Here is a 22,072-nt window from a genome sequence, read left to right on the forward strand (position 1 = left end):
CAACTCATGGAACTCTCATTCCCCAAACAGCCACTCATCCTCGGACACCCCCGGTTTGTCGTCATAACCCTGCCATCTCGTGGCGACACGGTGAACTACTGTCCTGGTCTTCTACCTGCTTCACCAATTGTCTCAGCCTACCCTGCAGAGCCACCACCATTGAGGAATCTGCCTCTGCAGTGCCATCCGCCATACCATCTGAATACGCACAGTACAGCAATGTCTTCAGCAAAATCATGGCCTCCAATCTGCCACCACATCGCCCAGGGGACTGTGCTATTGACTTACTCCCTGGAGTGTCCCCACCGAATGGCTGTGTTAACCCGCTATCTATCCCAGAAAATGAGGCAATGGAGAACTACACTGATGAAACACTCAAACAGTTTCATTTGTCCTTCTTCCCGGCTGCGTCCAGCTTCTTCTTCGTTGGAAAAAAGGACAGAGGTCTCAGACCATATATTGATTACCATTCCCTGAATGACACGATGGTCAAGAACCGTTTCCCTCTTCCTCTGATCACAGCGACTCTTGAGCAAGTGGGCCGCATAAGGCATCTATACAAAACTCGACCTGCAAAGTGCATATAACCTTGTCCGTATACATGAAAGCGATGAATGGAAGATGGCCTTTATCACCGCACAAGGGCACAACGAAAACCTGTTCATGCACTATGGCCTTACAAATGCCCCCGCCATCTTCCAATCGTTTTATGAACTAGGGTTTCCAGGATATGATCCACCAATTTCTCATTGTATACATTGATGACAACCTGATTTACTCACACTCCCTGAAGGAACACATACAGCATGTGCAAAATGCTCTTCAATGGCTCCTTGAACATAACCTTTATGTGAAGACTGAAAAAGCACCTTCCATGTAACCTCAGTAAACTTCGGATTTGTACTGACACCTGGAGGGGTCAGCATGGATGAGAACAAAGTCACCGCCGTCAGTAACTGGCCCAAACCCACCACCGTTAAGGAACTCCAACATTTCATTGGGTTCTCCCACTACTATTGCCTGTTCATTCGGAACTTCAGTTAAACTGTCGCTCCCCTCACTTCCCTTACCAGCCAAAAGACCCAGACTCTTCAATGGTCTGATACCACCCTGACTGCTTTCAACAACTTGAAACACCTCTTCACCTCAGCTCCTGTCCTTCACCAACCTTATTAACCGACCCTTCCTTTCACCTTGGAGTTGGATGCCTCTGGAGTAGGAGCCGTACTCTCTCAGCGGGTGGGAACACCTCCCAAATCACATCCCTGTGCCGCCTTCTCCAGGAAGTTATCCTCTGCTGAGAGGAATTACGATGTAGCGAACAGAACTCCTCGCCATCAAGCTGGCCCTCGAGGAGTAGCGCCACTGTTTGGAGGGCGTACAACATCCCTTTCTCATCCTAACAGATCATCGTAATTTGGAAAATATCAGAGGGGCCTAGAGGTTAAACTCCAGACAAGCCCGCTTGGCTCTCTACTTCACACGCTGCCATTTTCATGTTACTTACATCCCTGGAAAGAGAAACCTAAAAGCTGATGCTGTCTCCCGCCAGTTTGACCTTAACTCAGACCCTACACCCACTATTCCTTCCTCTTGCATTATCGGACCGGTACAGTGGGAGGTTCACTATGCCATACAATAATCCCTAACCTCAGACCCGGCTCCTCCTGAGACACCAGCTGGGAAGAGTTACGTACCAGCAGCTGTTAGACCCCAACTGATGCAATGATGTCACACGTCTTTGAGGTCAGGACATCCGGGCATTACACGAATCAACAAACTTCTAGCCCGTAAGTTCTGGTGGTCCTCACTGGCATCTAACGTAAGGGATTATGTAAAGTTCTGTATTTATTTTCTTAGTCAACCTTGTGTTCTGTTTCCTTGTGTTCTTGAACGTAGCCGTGTTTGTGTTCTTGAACGTATTCCTGTCTTCATTTTTGTTCATTGATTTCACCTGTGTTAGTTACTCATTTGGTCTCATCAGCTCCTTGTTTAGTTCAGTTCATTCTGGTTGTGCCTTTGTGAGGTATTGTTAGTTTTGACTCTAAGCCTTTTCCCAGCTTGTTTGTAAGAACCAGTTATAGCCTTCAGTCCTAGTTGATTCACCTGCATGTTTGCCTACCTGTGTATGACCATTGCCTGCCTTGACAACGATTCCTGACTTCTGCCACAGCGAAATAAACACCTGCCGCGCTGCGCGTGAATCTACACCTTTTTCTCCCTGACTATTATTCATTACAGTAGTTGAGACAAAGTCTCCCTCAACTTGAAGAAGAATAGTTCCTAATTCAGTTCAGATGGACATTTGTAAAAGTCTATGGAATTTTCATATGGAATAGCACTATTCATTTTGACTGCATGTGCTTTAGTGCATACCCCATACTGCCAAACAAAGGCAAAACGCAGGCAGTAACTACGTCATTTATTTTACTGCAAAATATGACATCAAGGTATTTTTCTGTGTAGACAGACAGCACTTTCTGATACTGCATGATATTTTCTGATCAACTGGCTTGTTCCTGTGTCAGGAAACGAATACCACATTAATCAGATAATATACTTGGCCATTACAACAGATCAAATTTGTAGTTTTTGCATTTTGCCTTTGTAGGGCAGCATAAACTTATGCCATTTGAAGTTCACTACTGTCAACTTTCCAAAACACTGACTAGCTGACGTGGTGTGCCGTCACGTCTCCGGAGGTTGTGGATTATGTTCCAAACTGAGCACTGACATCACCCACAACAGTCTTACACAGTTATCCTATTTCCCATGTAAAACAGCCATTGAGTGACCAAAACAACGCCATACTATATTTTCCCCATTAAAGTGCTCAGTTGAGAAAATGTACCGAGTCAGTTATGAACAAATTCTTATTTAAAATAACGGCCTACCCTTGGAACCCAACAAATTAAATAGGTGAAAACAATATCATCTCTAAGTATCAATAAGGATGAAGGACAGGCTAGGTGGGCACAGCAACATCCAATCCTGTCATTCATTACATCATCCTTTCACCAATGATTTGTTTAACCAACCGTTTGTTCATTTCTGTGCTCGTGTGTGTGTGTGTCTGTGTGTGTGTGTGTGTGTGTGTGTGTGTGTGTGTGTGTGTGTGTGTGTGTGTGTGTGTGTGTGTGTGTGTGTGTGTGTGTGTGTGTGTGTGTGTGTGTGTGCGTGTGCGTGCGTGCGTGCAGAGAGACTCCTGGGAGGGGAGTTTCTATCAGTAACTCAGGGATAAATAGAGAGGCAGAGCTCAGAGTTTGTCAGAAGGCGGACATGACAGGGTCACACACATGACCAAGCAGGAGCAGGACCTCAGCATTTTTAACTTTTATTACAAATGGAGAAACATGAAGATGTTCAGTACTGTTTTCAAGACGGAAACTCTTCTTGCAGAAAGGCTTTGCTATCGACATCTATCTACATAACACTGTACATCTTCTTCTCAATGATTTCAGCAGTTACAGTATTTTTGAACATACTGGTGATCATCTCCATCTCTCACTTCAAGCAGCTCCACACTCCAACCAACCTACTCATCCTCTCTCTGGCTGCGTCAGATCTCCTGGTGGGACTGATTGTGATACCAGTAATGACTGTTGCAATAATGGAATCATGCTGGGTTTTTGGGAAATATTTCTGTGTGTTTCATGCCTATATTGCTTGTTTATGTACTTCTTTATCTCTGGGCAATTTGGTCTTGATATCTATTGACCGCTATGTTGCTGTCTGTGATCCCTTATTGTACCACTCTAAAATAACAACAACAAGAATGATGTGTTGTATATCCATTACCTGGTGTTGTTGTATCATATACCGTGCTGCTAACATAAAAAACTTTGCAAATGTACATGTACGAAGTAGATGTTTGAAAGAATGTTTTATTGTTGAAGGGTCAATCTGGGGTAATATAATTGACATTCTATTTACAATGGTTGTCCCGTGCTCTATTATTATAACACTTTATATGAAAATCTTTGTGGTGGCCAGATCACAGGCCAGAAAGATATTTTCAAAAGAGGCTGCCAGTGTGTCTGGTGTTAAAACTGTACAGGCAAATAAGTCTGAGAGAAAAGCAACAAAAACTCTAGCTATTGTTGTTTTCAACTATTTCATTTGTTGGATTCCAACTCTATTTATTTTATTATTTTTGTCTTTTTTAAGTGACAATTTATCCGTTTTCATCCGTTTTCTGCCACTTGTTAATTCCTTAATAAATCCAATAATTTATGCTTTCTTTTATCCATGGTTCAAAGTGACAGCTAAAAACATTTTAACTCTGAAGTTCTTATAATTTTATTCCCTAGTTTCTCAAACATAGGTTTCATATAGTTATGTTATACAATTGTTGTAATTTCTTCTTTCATGTAACAATACACTACATTACTTATCTCAGTGTTGTCATCATAGATACATTTGGTGTTGATACAGAATGATTTGGATGGATTGGATTTGAATGACTTGGAGAAGGCATAAGTCTGTGGTTGTTCTGTTTTATTAAATGATAAATAGTATTTAACTACTCTAAAAGTACATTCTGAGGATGTCATGTGTCGTTCTATATGTTGTTTAATATCTCCCTCTGTTGGCTCAATTGTGACACATCTTCATTAAGTGTAGTGAAGTTGACATATACAATACTGCATGGTATCAGATAATGTCCAAGTCTATCTCCATGGTGTATTGTGTAAGTAGTTGAGGGTAAAATGCAAGAATATGCAATTAAGGGTAACACTTTATAATGTTAAGTAACAAACCATTTGTAAGGCATTTACAGTTTGTTGACTATATATTAATCATTACTCCCACATTTGTTAAATGTTAGTCAGCTAGGGATTCTCACATGTATAAATAACTACTATATGCATTAATGATTAAGCACAACAGTGCAGGAGACTGCAACAGACACTTGAACCTCAACATACCGGGTATGAACACTACCACTACTCTCACTACCACTACTCTCACTACCACTACTCTCACTACATCACTGCTGCCAGGTCAGGGGTCACACCAGAGCAGCTCTCTCAGATGCTGTGTAGTCAGAATGAATATAGAGATTGGTTACACTTTATAATAACACTTTGTAATGAAGAACGTATAATGGATAAGTAAATAGTTTATTCATTATTCATGTATTATTACTCCCACATTTGTTTAGTAAGCTGGTTATTCACACATTTATTAACACCTTTTATACTATGTAATAATGATACTTAAGATAATTCATAAGATGTTTAATGAATAAACTTATAAACTATTTACTAATCATTAGTACAGTCATTTTGCAGTCCCTAATCTAAAGTGAAGACTTTTCATACTTTATAATACTTTATAAAGGTTTTGAACAGTGACCAGTGTAATTTATCACAAAAAGATGGACATGCTATTGGTAGACATTCCAGCAGTACCTGATGCTCCTTAAGTTCTCAAAATGACCTAGAACATATCAATGGTTAAACAATAAACACACAACACAGAGGATGTTAAAGGAAATATATTGAACATTTTATTCCAAAACAGTCACTCTGTTGTAGTAGTGTGCTGAAGGAAGTAACGTGTTTGTCTGAAAATTATAACATTATTGTTTGTTGACAGTGACTATCAAAACCAAAATGTGGATGGCTGTCACTCATTAGAGAAGTGCATAGGCTGTTTACAGGGTAAAGGAATCAATATCTAAATACATAATTTAACTTAACATTACGTTTAAAGGGCTAATACCTTTAATTCACTACAAGTGAAGGTGTCCAAATACTTATGACTTATTTAAATGGGGGGACTAGATACATAATTTGTTTTTGAACCTAAACGGTAAAACATATGTATGAAAATACCCTAAAATAAAAGGTGACGTTCTGTAATGTCGTCTCATGAAACATTAGATTTCATATTCAAAATGCTGGAGTGAAGAGGCCAGTTGAAAAACAGTTTTACTGCAGAGTTTTACACCCACTGGGCCAACACTGGTTGAATCAATGTTGTTGTTTTTTTAACCAACATGAATTAGACATTGAATTGGTGTCTGTGCCCAGTGGGCAGGGATTGTTTTCAGTATGTGCAGTGGCCATAGGATGGTGGTAAACTTCACAATATGTGACTGAGAGGATTAACTTGACTCATTCTATATGAAAGACAAGTATGTCTGTTCTATTCAGTAAATGTATATCTGAACTTTATGTGTTTGGTGAAAGTGTGCCTCTGCCAAACTGAGAAGAGACCATCTGTATAAATAATACCAAAGCCTTTTCATTACAGGTGACACCCTGAATGTGGTGCCTTCAGAAAGTATTCATACTGCTTGACTTATTCCACATTTTGTTGTGTTACAACCTGATTTCAAAATGTATAAAATATATATTTTTTCACCCATCTACACACAACACCACAATACGAGAAAGTGAAAACATGTTTTAAGACATTTTTACAAATGTATTGCAAATTAAATACAGAAATATCTCATTTATATAAGTGTCCCATTTTAAATGACATGCAGCTTATAAGGGCTTCATAAAGCCTTTATAAATGCTACATAAATGTGTCACAAATCATCTATAGAGTATGTCATTATCTATGAAGGGTTCATAACTGTGTGACATAACCATTAACGCCAAATGTTACATAACCCACTAGGTCAAATATGACATAAACCTGTGCATTATGAAGGGTGCCATAAGCAACCTTTAATAACTGTTTTGACTGATGTCAAATTTGAACAAATTATATTAATTACATATGTATGTATTAAATGAATGCATTTTCAGGTGGTATTGATTTTCTTACATTTCAGTTAATCCAGGTATCCAACATGTTTTTATACATTTTGAAATAATATGACAAAGTGCAGTTTTTATAACTATTCTACGCATTATTTTATATGCAACCTTAATACTGATGGGTCATGAAAAGTGGTTAAACCAATGTATATTGCCTAATATAGTGTATTGTCAACAATTCAATCATATTTTTCACCAAAATAAGTATTTTTAATAAAAACGAAATGTACCTATTCTTAGTCCACCGTACTTTTTACTGACATATCAACCACCTGGTTAAGCAAATTTTTTGACAATTCATGTTTTTTAGCGTTTTTACATTTTGACTACTTATTTTCGTATTCCTACTATTCAAGGTCTCTACTAATAGGAATGGTGCTATATTAATCCCTCACCAATTGAATTCCTGCCTTTTATCCAACATCTCATTACAGCCCTCTGAATGTGCAAAGTTAGAGTCTCACAACACTGAACTGCAGCAACCAAAAACAAAACAAATGATGTTAATTGATGCTGGAGGGCTGGGGGAGTTGACCAATCAGGTTTAAGGTTTGTTTCATATCCACTTCTAAATCCATTGTCTAAACATGTTCTACCAGCCGGTTGAGAACAGGATTCAGTAAAGGGTAGAGCCTTCAAAAATGGTTCCATATAGCACCAAAAAGGGATCCGCAATGGTTACAAGGAACCCTTATTTGGTACCATATAGAACCATTTGTTTTCAGTTGATCTCATACTACTGTATCTCTTCTACATCTGAAGACACAGCTAGAAATGCAGGTAGAGGCAACTTCAGAATAGCTGTCCCCTCTGTTTTCTGGAACTCAGCTGTCTTGGATGATCATCGAGTGGATAGAGGGCCCTCTTGGCCCAAAGCCTGTTATAGCATGAGCAGTACCATTGAGGGCTTTCACCATTTTTAAATAGTCAGCTGGGTGGGACTTGCTAAGTAAGAATTACATAATTCCATCCAGGTCAGCAGACATTCCATAACTGCTGGTGGAAATGATCCCACCTATCTTAGCTTTATGTCTGTTCAGACACAGTAGGTGGTGCTATGCACATTTTCAGTTAATTTATGAACTGCCAACAGATTCATAGAAGTAGAAGAAGAAGTCATTGACTACATGGAACAATCCCAGGATTTTCTGCAAGGTATGGTTACTGTTACAATACAGTAGTAAGATTTGTATTATAGGTGGTCCTTGTGCCCAGGTTTTAGGGGGTGTCGTTGAAGCTGTTGAGAAGGGCTGATTTGATTAAATGGCTAATAGTGAATTATTCCAAAAGAGTTGTCATTTTTTATTGAAATGTTCTTTTAACGTAAGGGACAGTTTGAAATTTACTGGGGTAGGAGGAGGGTTGTCCTAAGCATGTTTTTATTTTGGGAATGTTGTGTGTTTTTTTATTGGGCATATGGAAGGGTCCAGCGCTTTTTACCTGATTTACATTTGTTCTTTTGTAGGTTTTACTATATCATTTCTTCCATCCTAGTCAAATGTTCTCATTACTTGCTTGTGTTTTGGTAGTTCCTTTATGCACTACGGTTTTCCGTAAAAAAAAAAGCCCTGTGATGTGTTTGTTTCATTCCATTTGGATCAGTTATGTGTCTACACTCGACAGTTTATAAGGACTAGAAAGGCTGTATTTGTACTTCTCATACTGAGATGCGCTGTCTGTTGCAGATAATCATTCTCCCAAGTTGTCCAATAATAATGTGACCACATATGCTCCTGGCATGTTCAGTTGTTCAGGAAAGCTTAATGCGCTCTGCCTCCTCTCCAATCTGAGTGGCTATTAGTCACACCTAGAACATAACGCTTCAACATAGCCTGAAAATGAGTCATTTAACTTTTAAAATATATTATTTTATTACCTTTAATTTAATCAGGGAGCCCAACTGAGACCATAAGTAAAATAAAAATAAATAAAAAAATAAATAAAAAATCACAAGATACAATAACAAGTACATTACAGTAGAACATCATTACCATCACAGTCAATTACTAACAAGTTATTAAATCAATCAATCAAAAGAGTTGTACACCTCGGTGAACTCATTTATCATCAACCTTCCAAAATTTTTTAGAGAGAGAACTAAATACAGATTTACTCAACTCCATGGAGACCCGAATGTAGATGTCATGTGTGCTTCCTCTCCGGCCTCTAGGTCACCAGGCTGCTCGTTATGGGTCGCACCTGCGCACCATCAGACTCACCTGGACTCCATTACTTCCCTATATATGTCACTCCCTTTTGTTCCTTCCCCAGGCGTCATTGATTCTGTTCTTGTTTTATGTCTGCGCATTGTTCATGTTTCTTATTTTGTTGTGTTATTTATTAAAACACTCACTCCCTGAACTTGCTTCCTGACTCTCAGCGCACACCGTTACAGAATGACGCCTCCCCTAAGGGAAGCATCATGGAGTGTTTTTTTGGGGGGGGTGGGAATGACATCGGGTTTCGCTAGAGGCTTTCATGCCTCAGACAGATCGCCAAGCTCCCCTGCCTCCGCCGGTTCGTCAGGCTCTCATGCCTCAGCTAGATCGCCAGGCTCCCCTGCTACAGCCGGCTCGTCGGACTTTCATGCCTTCACCAGATGCTTTAATTTGGAATGAAAATTACTTACTGGCAAAATTAGAAACGTATAATATATGAAAATGTAGCTAGCTGGACTCTTACCCATATACAGTACTTGGATGAGCGCCTGCCCCTCTACTGTTATGGATGCCATGGTTGCCCTTAGTTTGAAGATGTAATCTGGAGACAGATGTTTAATACAAGAGCCTTCTGTGTTCTCTTTTTGAACCCCTCTGCATATCCTCAATCAAACGGCAGAATTTAGCTATCATACTCTGCTTCCACCGGGCATTCCACTGATTTCAAAACTTGGTCAACTTCTTTCGTGACAACAACACTGTTGATTGCCATTTCTTCTCCATCACTATCATCAGAAGACTCTACAATGTCTGGTTCAATTAACATGTTTTTACCTAAATGAGGGATTTCCTCAACGTCTGATTCATTTTCAGAATCAGAGAGTCAACATGGCACGATCATCCTCCAGAAACTGGAGAGTAGTAGCAACACTTTTGCAGTTCTTCATGATATCTTTTAAAAAAAAAGCGGTAGGAATGATTATCTACACATACTAAGCAGCTCATGTTACAGACAGAAGCATGCTAAATGGTAGACCAATCCAAACTCATCTCTCGGTATATCCAGCCCATTCATTAACTCAGCCAATCATAGCTAGGTGGAAGGTTCATGTCTTTTTCCGTGGATAAACCAACAAAGCTCTTAATTAGGATAGGCGTCCCGCTAGCGGCACACCTCGACAACATTCGGTAAAATTGCAGAGCGCCAAATTCAAATTTCGGTATTATAAATATTTAACATTCATAGAAATACAAGTGTTATACATCAAAATAAAGCTTAACTTCTTGTTAATCCAGTTGCTGTGTTAGATTTCAAAAAGGCTTTACGGCGAAAGCACACCATGTGATTATCTGAGGACAGCGCCCCGCTTACAAAAGCATACAAACATTTTCAAGCCAAGTAGAGGAGTCACAAGAGTCAGAAATAGCAAGAAAAATAATCACTTACCATTGATGATCTTCATCTTGTTGCACTTACAAGAGTCCCCGTTACACAATAAATGTTCATTTTTTCGCTAAAGTTCCTTTTTATGTCCCAAAAACTCTGTTTTGTTGGCGCGTTTTGTTCAGAAATCCACTGGCTCAATGGCGGGCACAACAGGCAGACGAATACATCCTAATAGTACCGGTAAAGTTCGTCGAAACATGTCAAACAATATTTATAATTAATCCTCAGGTTGTTTATTTTCAAAATAATCGATAATATTTCAACCGGACAATAGTGTCTTCAATAGAAAGCAAAAAGAACGAAGGGCGCGCTATCGGTCACGCGTGCAAAGGAGCTCTGTTTCATTCTACAGTCCAATGAAAGAAAGGTCTCATTCATCCTCGTTTTTCAGAATACAAGCCTGAAACAATGTCTAAAGACTGTTGACATCTAGTGGAAGCCATATGAACTGCAATCTAGGTCCTAACCCAACGGACACTGTATAGGCATTCAATTGAAAATTAGACACATCAAAAAGTCCCACTTCCTGGATAGATTTTCCTCAGGTTTTTGCCTGCCATATCGGTTCTGTTATACTCACAGACATTATTTTAACAGTTTTGGAGAGTGTTTTCTATCCAAATCTACCAATTATATGCATATCCTAGCTTCTGGGCCTGAGTAACAGGAAGTTTACTTTGGGCACGCTTCTCATCCAAACTTCCGAATACTGCCTCCTGTCCTAAAAAAGTTAATTGAACAATTGTGTTCGCATTTACAGGTAGCATACACTTTTGTTGTTAAATCACATGAAAGTTCACATTTTCCAGAAGACAATTCTGGTCAAAAAAATGTATTTAGATTAAAAAAAATAAAAAATTACACTCAAATGCCTCTCCTGTTAAGCAGTGTGACATATGCCTAGTTTCCTGAAATTACTCACATACAGTAATTAGGGTTACAGTATGAAGGTAGTAACATCTCAAAAAGCAAATGAATGTCTACTTTAGGTAAACAACTTGGAAAGGCCTTATCAGAGGCCTGATTCAAGTCGTGAAATTAGTGCTGCGTTTGTGAAACAATCATTTAGCATGTAAGATGTGTCTATGTGGATCCTGGATCATATTATATCTGTTGATCCTTGATCATTATTTAGTTGTATTGACACTGGATCATATCATATCTGTGTTGATCCTGAATCTTCATATCTGTGTTGATCCTGGATATTCATATCTGTGTTGATCCTGGATCTTCATATATCTGTGTTGATCCTGGATCATCATACATCAGTGTTGATTCTGGACCGACATATGTGACCGACCGCCTTGATTCGGTTTTCCGTAGCAAGATTTGAAATTGAGTTTTTTACATTGGATAAAAGCAGAGACACAGAGCTACAAAATGGTATATCATGCATTGCATTTGAGGAACAATGAGAAAGAAATTCTGCTTTGAAATTTGATATTCTTGTTATCTCACTTTTGAGAAAATGGCCTTTGAATATTTGGGACCTACTGGAGAGCTGTTCTTTGTCTACTCCCATTCAGCATCGTTCACATCCTCTAATCTTTAGCCCCCACCCAAACTCTGAGCATTTTACTCACCTTAGTAGAGCTGGTTAGGCTGTTTTCATGTTATCCAGAGCGTTGGTGACTGTAACGGTGCCGCTGGTAACAATTTAACTATGCTTTAATTGTGGACATTTACTGACACCGGCCATATTCAACGGTTGTTGAGTAAATTCATTAATTATTCTGCGCACTGGCACACTCAGACGAGAGTGCTCTGAAATCGGAGTAGATGGCCAGACTGAATTTACAAACGCACCTAAAATGGTTACTTGCATAGTGGAGTCTTTTGTTAAAACAGCTAACAATGAACCATAATCCCAAGTCATGACATTACTATCCTGCATGAATCTGCAGGTAGCTAACTAACCAGGTTCAATGTTAGTCAGCTAACATTAGGCTATAACTAGGCAAGCAAATGAATCTGAGGGAGAAACTCCCCAAATACAGGTGTGCTAAGCTTGTATCGTCATACCCTGTAATCACTGGCAAAGGTGCTTCAGCAAGTTACTGAGTAAATAATTAGTGCTATCCAGAGGCTGGTGCTGTCTTCCCAACGTATCACCGGGGGCACACTGCCTGCCCTCCAGGACACCAACTGTACCCGATGTCACAGGAAGGGCAAAAAGATCATCAAGACCATCAACCACCCGATCCACGGCCTGTTCACCCCGCTATCATCCAGAAGGCGAGGTCAGTACAGGTGCATAAATGATGGGATCGAGAGACTGAAATACATCTCAAAGCCATGAGACTGTTAAATAGCCATCACTGGCCGACTACCACCCGGTTACTCAACCCTGCACCGTAGAGGATGCTGCCCTGTGTACATAGACATGGAATCCCTGATCACTTTAATAATGGAACACTAGTCACTTTAATAATATTTAATGCTATTTTACCCATATCATATGTACATACGGTATTCTACTGTATTTTTTGTCAATACCACTCAGACATTGCTTGTCCTAAAATGTGTATATATTTTTAAATTCCATTCTTTTACTTTTTGATTTGTGTGTATTATTGTGAATTGTTAGATACTACTACACTGTTGGAGATAGGAACAAAAGCATTTCACTACACCTGCAATAACATCTGCTAAACATGTGTATTTGACCAATAAAATGTGATTTTGAAATGATTTTGTTGTGTATTAAAGGTAGTAAACCTTGAAACGTAATGTTCAGTTAAATGATGTATTTATATATTTGTTCCCTTACCCTGTAAGCAGTCTATGAACTGCTCTTAGTCTATGCCACTCTGACATTGCTCATCCATATATTCATATATTCTTAATTCCATTCCTTTTACTTAGATGTGTGTGTATTAGGTATTTGTTGTGAAATTGTTAGATATTACTTGTTAGATATTGCTGCACTGTCGGAACTAGATGCATAAGCATTTCACTACACCCGCAATAAGATCTGCTAAACACATGTTTTTGACCATTACAATTTAATTTGATTTCTAATGAGTGACTGCAATCAGTCACAGCCTAGAAACAAGAATGTTATCATTTTCAGACAAAACACGTTACTTCCTTCAGCACACTACTACAACAGAGTGACTGTTTTGGAATAAAATGTTCAATATATTTCCTTTAACATTGTCAAGGGTGTGTACGGGAGGCGAAGTCAAGTGCAGGAGAGCAGAGTGTAGTGAACAGGCTCACTTTAATTCCGTTCCACAAAATACAGCACATCAAAACAATAACGTTCAAAAAACACGGAACATGGCAAACGTAAAGCGCCCGACAATAATCCACATCACAAACAAACAATTACACACAATGACATGGAGGGGAAACAGAGGACTAAATACATGCAGTAATTATGGAATGAAAACCAGGTGTGTTATGGAACAAGACAAAACCAATGGAATATGAGAAATGGAGTGGCGATGGCTAGAAAACCGGTGACATCGATTGCCGAACGAACAAGGAGAGGAGCCGACTTCGGTGGAAGTCGTGACAAACATCCTCTGTGTTGATTGCTTGTTGTTTAAGCATTGAAATGTTCTAGGTAATTTTGAGAACTTAAGGAGCAGAGGATTTATAAAGTATTAAGAATGTATGAATAGTCCTCACTTTAGATTAAGGACTGCAAAACTACTTTAATAATTTAACTAGGCAAGTCAGTTAAGAGCAAATTCTTATTTTCAATGACGGCCTAGGAACAGTGGGTTAACCGCCTTGTTCAGGGGCAGAACGACAGATTTGTACCTTGACAGCTCGGGGATTCGAACTTTCAACCTTGTGGTTACCAGTCCAACCCTCTAACCACTAGGCTACTCTGCCGCCCTTAATGACCAGTAAATGGTTTATAAAGACATTTATTAAACATCTTATGAGTGGTCTTCTGAATCATTATTACAGACTATAAAAGTTGTTTATAAATGTGTGAATAACTAGCTTACAAAATAAATATGGAAGTAATGAAAAATTATGAATGAACTATTTACTAATACATTATAAACTATTTTGTGTGTTACCCTTTTTTCATTCACACTAAACAGCTTTTGAGAGAGCTGCTCTGGTGTGACCCCTGACCTGGCAGCAGTGATGTAGTGAGAGTAGTGGCAGTGTTCATAACCAGTATTTTGAGGTTGAAGTGTCTACTGTGGTCTCCTGCATTGTTGTATTGAATAATTAATGTATATACTGTAGGAGTTACTTATAAATGTGAGAATACCTAGCTGAATAACATTTCACAAATGTGGGCTTAATATTAAATGGTGAGCAAACTGTAAATGCCTTACAAATGGTTTATTACTGAATGTTATTATAAAGTGTTAGAAATAATTGCTTATTCTTACATTTTTCCATCAATTACTTACACAATACACCATTGAGATAGACTTGGACGTCATCTGACATGCAGTAAGTACATTTCAGCTTTACTACACTTGATGAAGACGTTGTGTCACAATTGAGCCACTAGAGGGAGATGTTAAACAACATATTAAAAGACTCATGACGTCCTCGGAATGTACTATTAGAATACTTAAAAGGAAATGTCAAAAACAAGAATCAAAGTGTCGACAGCCACATCATCATGATGTTGCAAAATATTGTATGATGCAAATGAAATCGTCATACTGTATGATGATGTGGCCGGTGACTCTTTGATTCTTGAAAGTCCAATTTATTAAAAAGTTGACATCAGACATACAAATCATTGTGGGACTGTATCAACATTGGACTAGTAAAAAAATAACTAAGGATAGTTTTTCAGTGTAATGTGTAGCAGAGGTGAGTAAGACTCATGCTCTCGTGATGAGGTAGCCCTGCATGGTACTTCAAAATCAGTGTCACCCTCGGTCCAAGAGGGACTTTCCTCTTGGACTATTGATTAAGATGTTGGTTTTCCACTCAGGATACCACGGTTCAGATCCCACCTGTGACAGAGTCATGATTCAGAGGTGGGATTGTTGACCTGTGCAGGGAAGACTAGTTTAGGGGTGGGGGTTGTGCTGAGGCCTAATGGAAGTTGTACTCACACAAATGACAATAGAGCTGTACTTAGGTTCACTTTGAATGTTTATGATGTCTTGGGGCCTTATTAGGCCCCTGGAGTAAAGCATTTGTGTGTCTCCAACACCTTTAATTGGTAGAATTCCTTAGAGTTTTGAACATCATTGTTCCAGAGCCTTGCATACAGGTAATAACAGGACCCTCTGGTGTCAGAAACTTAAGTCAAACTAACATCATTAAAGAGTTGTCCACTTACCCGGTAGAGACAATATAGTCCCAGTGACATCAGTCACAGAGCACAGGTCGACTTTTGCTGATGTAATATGCTCTCTAAGAATCATTCTAGGTTTACCTAGGTTTACCTACAATGTACTCACATCCTACCTTACCTTTGTCTGTACACTATGCCTTGAATCTATGCTACCATGCCCAGAAACCTGCTCCCTTTACTCTCTGTTCTGAACGTGCTAGACGGCCAGCTCGTATAGCCTTTAGCCGTACCCTTATCCTACTTCTCCTCTGTTCCTCAGGTGATGTAGAGGTTAATCCAGGTCCTGCAGTGCCTAGCTCCACTCCCACTCCCCAGGTGCTCTCATTTGTTGACTTCTGTAACAGTAAAAGCCTTGGTTTCATGCATGTTAACATTAGAAGCCTACTCCCTAAGTTTGTTTTACTCACTGCTTTAGAACACTCTGCCAACCCGGATGTCTTAGCCGTGTCTGAATCCTGGCTTAGGAAAACCACCAAAAACCCTGAAATCTCCATCCCTAACTATAACATTTCCCGCCAATATAGAACTGCCAAAGGGGGTGGAATTGCAATCTACTACAAAGATAGCCTGCAGAGTTCTGTATTACTATCCAAGTCTGTACCCAAACAATTCAAGCTTCTACTTCTAAAAATGAACCTTTCCAGAAACAAGACTCTCACTGTTGCCGCTTGCTATAGACCACCCTCTGCCCCCAGCTGTGCCCTCAACACCATATGTGAAATGATTGCCCCCCATCTATCTTCTGAGCTAGTGCTACTAGGTGACCTAAACTGGGACATGCTTAACACCCCGGCCATCCTACAATCTAAGCTTGATGCCCTCAATCTCACACAAATTATCAATGAACCTACCAGGTACAACCCCAAATCCGTAAACACGGGCACCCTCATAGATATCATCCTAACTAACTCGCCCTCCAAATACACATCTGCTGTTTTCAATCAAGATCTTAGTGGTCACTGCCTCATTGCCTGCATCCGTAATGGGTCTCCATCCAAACGACCACCCCTCATCACTGTCAAACGCTCCCTATAACACTTCTGCGAGCAGGCCATTCTAATCGACCTTGCCGGGGTATCCTGGAATGACATTGACCTCATCCTGTCAGTAGATGATGCCTGGTTATTCTTTATAAGTGCCTTCCTCACCATCTTAAATAAGCATGACCCATTCAAAAATTGTTGAACTAGGAATAGATATAGTCCTTGGTTCACTCCAGACCTGTCTGCCCTTGACCAGCACAAAAACAACCTGTGGCGTTCTGCATTAGCATCGAATAGCCCCCGTGATATGCAACTTTTCAGGGAAGTTAGGAACAAATATACACAGGCAGTTAGGAAAGCTAAGGCTAGCTTTTTCAAACAGAAATTTGCATCCTGTAGTACAAACTCAAAAAAGTTCTGGGACACTGTAAAGTCCATGGAGAATAAGAGCACCTCCTCCCAGCTGCCCACTGCTCTGAGGCTAGGAAACACTGTTACCACCAATAAATCCACTATATTTGAGAATTTCAATAAGCATTTCTCTACGGCTGGCCATGCTTTTCACCTAGCTACCCCTACCCCGGTCAACAGCCCTGCACCCTCCACAGCAACCCGCCAAATCCCCCACCATTTCTCCTTCACCCAAATCCAGATAGCTGATGTTCTGAAAGAGCTGCAAAAGCTGGACCCCTACAAATCAGCCAGGCTAGACAATCTGGACCCTCTCTTTCTAAAATTATCTGCTGAAATTGTTCCAACCCCTATTACTAGCCTGTTCAACCTTTCTTTCGTAACGTCTGACATTCCCAAAGATTGGAAAGCTGCCGCAATCATCCCCCTCTTCAAAGGGGGTGACACTCTAGACCCAAACTGCTACAGACCTATATCTACCTTACCCTGTCTTTCTAAGGTCTTCGAAAGCCAAGTTAACAAACAGATTACTGACCATTTCGAATCCCACCGTACCTTCTCCGCTATGCAATCCGCTTTCAGAGCTGGTCATGGGTGCACCTCAGCCACACTCAAGGACCTAAACGATATCATAACTGCCATCAATAAGAGACATTACTGTGCAGCCGTATTCATCGACCTGGCCAAGGTTTTCGACTCTGTCAATCACCACATTCTTATTGGCAGACTCGACAGCCTTGGTTTCTCAAATGATTGCTTCGCCTGGTTTACCAACTACTTCTCTGATAGAGTTCAGTGTGTCAAATCGGAGGGCCTGTTGTCTGGACCTCTGGCAGTCTCTATGGGGGTGCCACAGGGTTCAATTCTCGGGCCGACTCTCTTCTCTGTATACATCAATGATGTCACTCTTGCTGCTGGTGATTCTCTGATCCACCTCTACGCAGACGACACCATTCTGTATACTTCTGGCCCTTCTTTGGACACTGTGTTAACTAACCTCCAGATGAGCTTCAGTGCCATACAACTCTCCTTCTGTGGCCTCCAAATGCACTTAAATGCAAGTAAAACTAAATGCATGCTATTCAATCGATCAATGCCCGCACCTGCCCGCCTGTCCAGCATCACTACTATGGACGGCTCTGACTTAGAATACTTGGACAACTACAAATACATAGGTGTCTGGTTAGACTGTAAACTCTCCTTCCAGACTCACATTAAGCATCTCCAATCCAAAATTAAATCTAGAATCGGCTTCCTATATTACAACGAAGCATCCTTCACTCATGCTGCCAAACATACCTTCGTAAACCTGACCATCCTACCAATCCTCGACTTCGGCGATGTCATCTATAAAATTGCCTCCAACACTCTACTCAACAAATTGGATGCAGTCTATCACAGTGCCATCTGTTTTGTCACCAAAGCCCCATACACTACCCACCACTGTGATCTGTACGCTCTCGTTGGTTGGCCCTCGCTTCATACTCGTCGCCAAACCCACTGGCTACAGGTTATCTACAAGTCTCTGCTAGGTAAAGCCCTGCCTTATCTCAGCTCACTGGTCACCATAGCAGCACCCACTCGTAGCTCCAGCAGGTATACGTCACTGGTCACCCCCAAAGCCAATTCCTCCTTTGGTCGCCTTTCCTTCCAGTTCTCTTCTGCCAATGACTGGAACGAACTGCAAAAATCACGGAAGCTGGAGACTCATATCTCCCTCACTAGCTTTAAGCACCAGCTGTCAGAGCAGCTCACAGATCACTGCACCTGTACATAGCTCATCTGTAAACAGCCCATCTATCTACCTCATCCCCATACTGTATTTATTTATTTATCTTGCTCCTTTGCACCCCAGTATCTCTACTTGCACATTCATTTTCTGCACATCTACCATTCCAGTGTTTAATTGCTATATTGTAATTACTTCGCCACCATGGCCCATTTATTGCCTTAACTCCCTTATCTTACCTCATTTGGACTCACTGTATATACAGTGGGGGAAAAAAGTATTTGATCCCCTGCTGATTTTGTACGTTTGCCCACTGACAAAGAAAGGATCAGTCTATAATTTTAATGGTAGGTTTATTTGAACAGTGAGAGACAGAATAACAACAAAAAAAACAGAAAAATGCATGTCAAAAATGTTATGAATTGATTTGCATTTTAATGAGGGAAATAAGTATTTGACCCCCTCTCAATCAGAAAGATTTCTGGCTCCCAGGTGTCTTTTATACAGGTAACGAGCTGAGATTAGGAGCACACTCTTAAAGGGAGTGCTCCTAATCTCAGCTTGTTACCTGTATAACAGACACCTGTCCACAGAAGCAATCAATCAGATTCCAAACTCTCCACCTTGGCCAAGACCAAAAAGCTCTCCAAGGATGTCAGGGACAAGATTGTAGAAATACACAAGGCTGGCATGGGCTACAAGACCATCGCCAAGCAGCTTGGTGAGAAGTTGACAACATTTGGTGCGATTATTCGCAAATGGAAGAAACACAAAAGAACTGTCAACATCCCTCGGCCTGGGGCTCCATGCAAGATCTCACCTCGTGGAGTAGCAATGATCATAAGAACGGTGAGGAATTAGCCCAGAACTACACGGGAGGATCTTGTCAACTATCTCAAGGCAGCTGGGACCATAGTCACCAAGAAAACAATTGGTAACACACTACACCATGAAGGACTGAAATCCTGCAGCGCTCGCAAGGTCCCCCTGCTCAAGCATACACATACATGCCCGTCTGAAGTTTGCCAATGAATATCTGAATGACTCAGAGGACAACTGGTGAAAGTGTTGTGTTCAGATGAGACCAAAATGGAGCTCTTTGACATCAACTCAACTCGCCGTGTTTGGAGGAGGAGGAATGCTGCCTATGACCCCAAGAACACCATCTCCACCGTCAAACATGGAAGTGGAAACATTATGCTTTGGGGGTGTTTTTCTGCTAAGAGGACAGGACAACTTCACCGCATCATTTGACGGGGCCATGTACTGTCAAATCTTGGGTGAGAACCTCCTTCCCTCAGCCAGGGCATTGAAAATGGGTCGCGGATGGGTATTCCAGTATGACAATGACCCAAAACACACGGCCAAGGCAACAAAGGAGTGGCTCAAGAAGAAGCACATTAAGGTCCTGGAGTGGCCTAGCCAGTCTCCAGACCTTAATCCCATAAAAAATCTGTGGAGGGAGCTGAAGGTTCGAGTTGCCAAATGTCAGCCTCGAAACCTTAATGAATTGGAGAAGATCTGCAAAGAGGAGTGGGACAAAATCCCTCCTGAGGTGTGTGCAAACCTGGTGGCCAACTACAAGAAACGTCTGACCTCTGTGATTGCCAACAAGGGTTTTGCCACCAAGTACTAAGGCATGTTTTGCAGAGGGGTCAAATACTTATTTCCCTCATTAAAATGCAAATCATTTTATAACATTTTTGACATGCGTTTTTCTGGATATTTTTGTTGTTATTCTGTCTCTCACTGTTCAAATAAACCTGTGTGTGTGTGTGACTCTGGGGAGTGGAGTTTCTGTCTGTAACTCAGGGATAAATAGAGAGGCAGAGCTCAGAGCTTATCAGAAGGCTGACCTGACAGGGTCACACACAGGACCAAGCAGGAGAAGGACCTCAGCATTTTTACCTTTAATTACAAATGGAGAAACATGAAGATGTTCAATATTGTTTTCAAGACAGAAACTCTTCTTGCAGAAAGGCTTTGCTATCGACATCTATCTACATAACACTGTACATCTTCTTCTCATTGATTTCAGCAGTTACAGTATTTTTGAACGTACTGGTGATCATCTCCATCTCTCACTTCAAGCAGCTCCACACTCCAACCAACCTGCTCATCCTCTCTCTGGCTGTGGCAGATCTCCTGGTGGGACTGATTGTGATACCAGTAACGACTGTTGCAATAATGGAATCATGCTGGGATTTTGGGAAATACTTCTGTGTGTTTCATGTCTACATTACTTGTTTATGTACTTCTTTATCTCTGGGCAATTTGGTCTTGATATCTATTGACTGCTATGTTGCTGTGTGTGATCCCTTATTGTACCACTCTAAAATAAGAACAACAAGAATTATGTGTTGTATATCCATTACCTGGTGTTGTTGTATCATATACCGTGCTGCTAATATAGAAATCTTTGTAAATGTGCAGGTACCCAGTAGTTGTTTGAAAGAATGTTTTATTGTTGAAGGAATAATCTGGGTTAATATAATTGACATTCTATTTACAATGGTTGTCCCGTGCTCTATTATTATAACACTTTATATGAAAATCTTTGTGGTGGCCAGATCACAGGCCAGAAAGGTATTTTCAAAAGAGGCTGCCAGTGTGTCTGGTGTTAAAACTGTACAGGCAAATAAGTCTGAGAGAAAAGCAACAAAAACTCTAGCTATTGTTGTTTTCACCTATTTCATTTGTTGGATTCCAACTCTATTTATTTACTTTTTTTTCCCTTTATTAGTTGACAATTTCTTATCATATTTCAACACTTTTCTGCCACTTGTTAATTCCTTAATAAATCCAATCATTTATGCTTTCTTTTATCCATGGTTTAAAGTGACAGCTAAACTTTTATTAACTTTGAAGATAAGACGTTCATAGATCCTATAATTTTATTCCCTAGGTTGGCAAACATAGGTTTGATATAGTTTTGTTCTACAATTGTTGTAATTATTTATTTCATGTAGCAATACACTGACATTACTTATCTGAGTGTTGTCATCATAGATACATGTGGTGTTGATACAGAATGATTTGTCTTGATTGGATTAGAATGAGTTGGTGAAGGCATAAGAAGGCATAAGCTTGTTTTATAAAGGACATTGTAGTCATTGTGGATTGTGTACTCCAAATACCTAAGGCTGTAGTTGTTCCGTGTTACTTAATGATAAATAGTAAGTATTCTAATAGTACATTCCGAGGACGTAATGAGTCGTTCTATATGTTGTTTAACATCTCCCTCTAGTGGCTCAATTGTGACACATCTTCA

At 40.2% G+C, this 22,072-nt stretch overlaps 2 protein-coding genes across 2 annotated transcripts; both read left to right on the plus strand.

The window, feature by feature from the left end:
- Nucleotides 1–3,173: 3,173 nt before the first annotated feature.
- LOC115186291 (trace amine-associated receptor 13c-like) lies at nucleotides 3,174–4,521 on the plus strand. Its single transcript, XM_029745962.1, has one exon. It carries the CDS (start codon nucleotides 3,344–3,346, stop codon nucleotides 4,295–4,297), a length of 954 nt encoding a protein of 317 aa, XP_029601822.1. The 5' UTR covers nucleotides 3,174–3,343; the 3' UTR covers nucleotides 4,298–4,521.
- A 16,148-nt stretch (nucleotides 4,522–20,669) lies between these two features.
- LOC115186290 (trace amine-associated receptor 13c-like) lies at nucleotides 20,670–21,727 on the plus strand. Its single transcript, XM_029745961.1, has one exon. The coding sequence runs from the start codon at nucleotides 20,722–20,724 to the stop codon at nucleotides 21,682–21,684; it is 963 nt and encodes a 320-aa protein (XP_029601821.1). The 5' UTR covers nucleotides 20,670–20,721; the 3' UTR covers nucleotides 21,685–21,727.
- Nucleotides 21,728–22,072: the final 345 nt, after the last annotated feature.

Source organism: Salmo trutta, unplaced genomic scaffold (assembly GCF_901001165.1).
Source record: "Salmo trutta unplaced genomic scaffold, fSalTru1.1, whole genome shotgun sequence".
NCBI lineage: Eukaryota > Metazoa > Chordata > Actinopteri > Salmoniformes > Salmonidae > Salmo > Salmo trutta.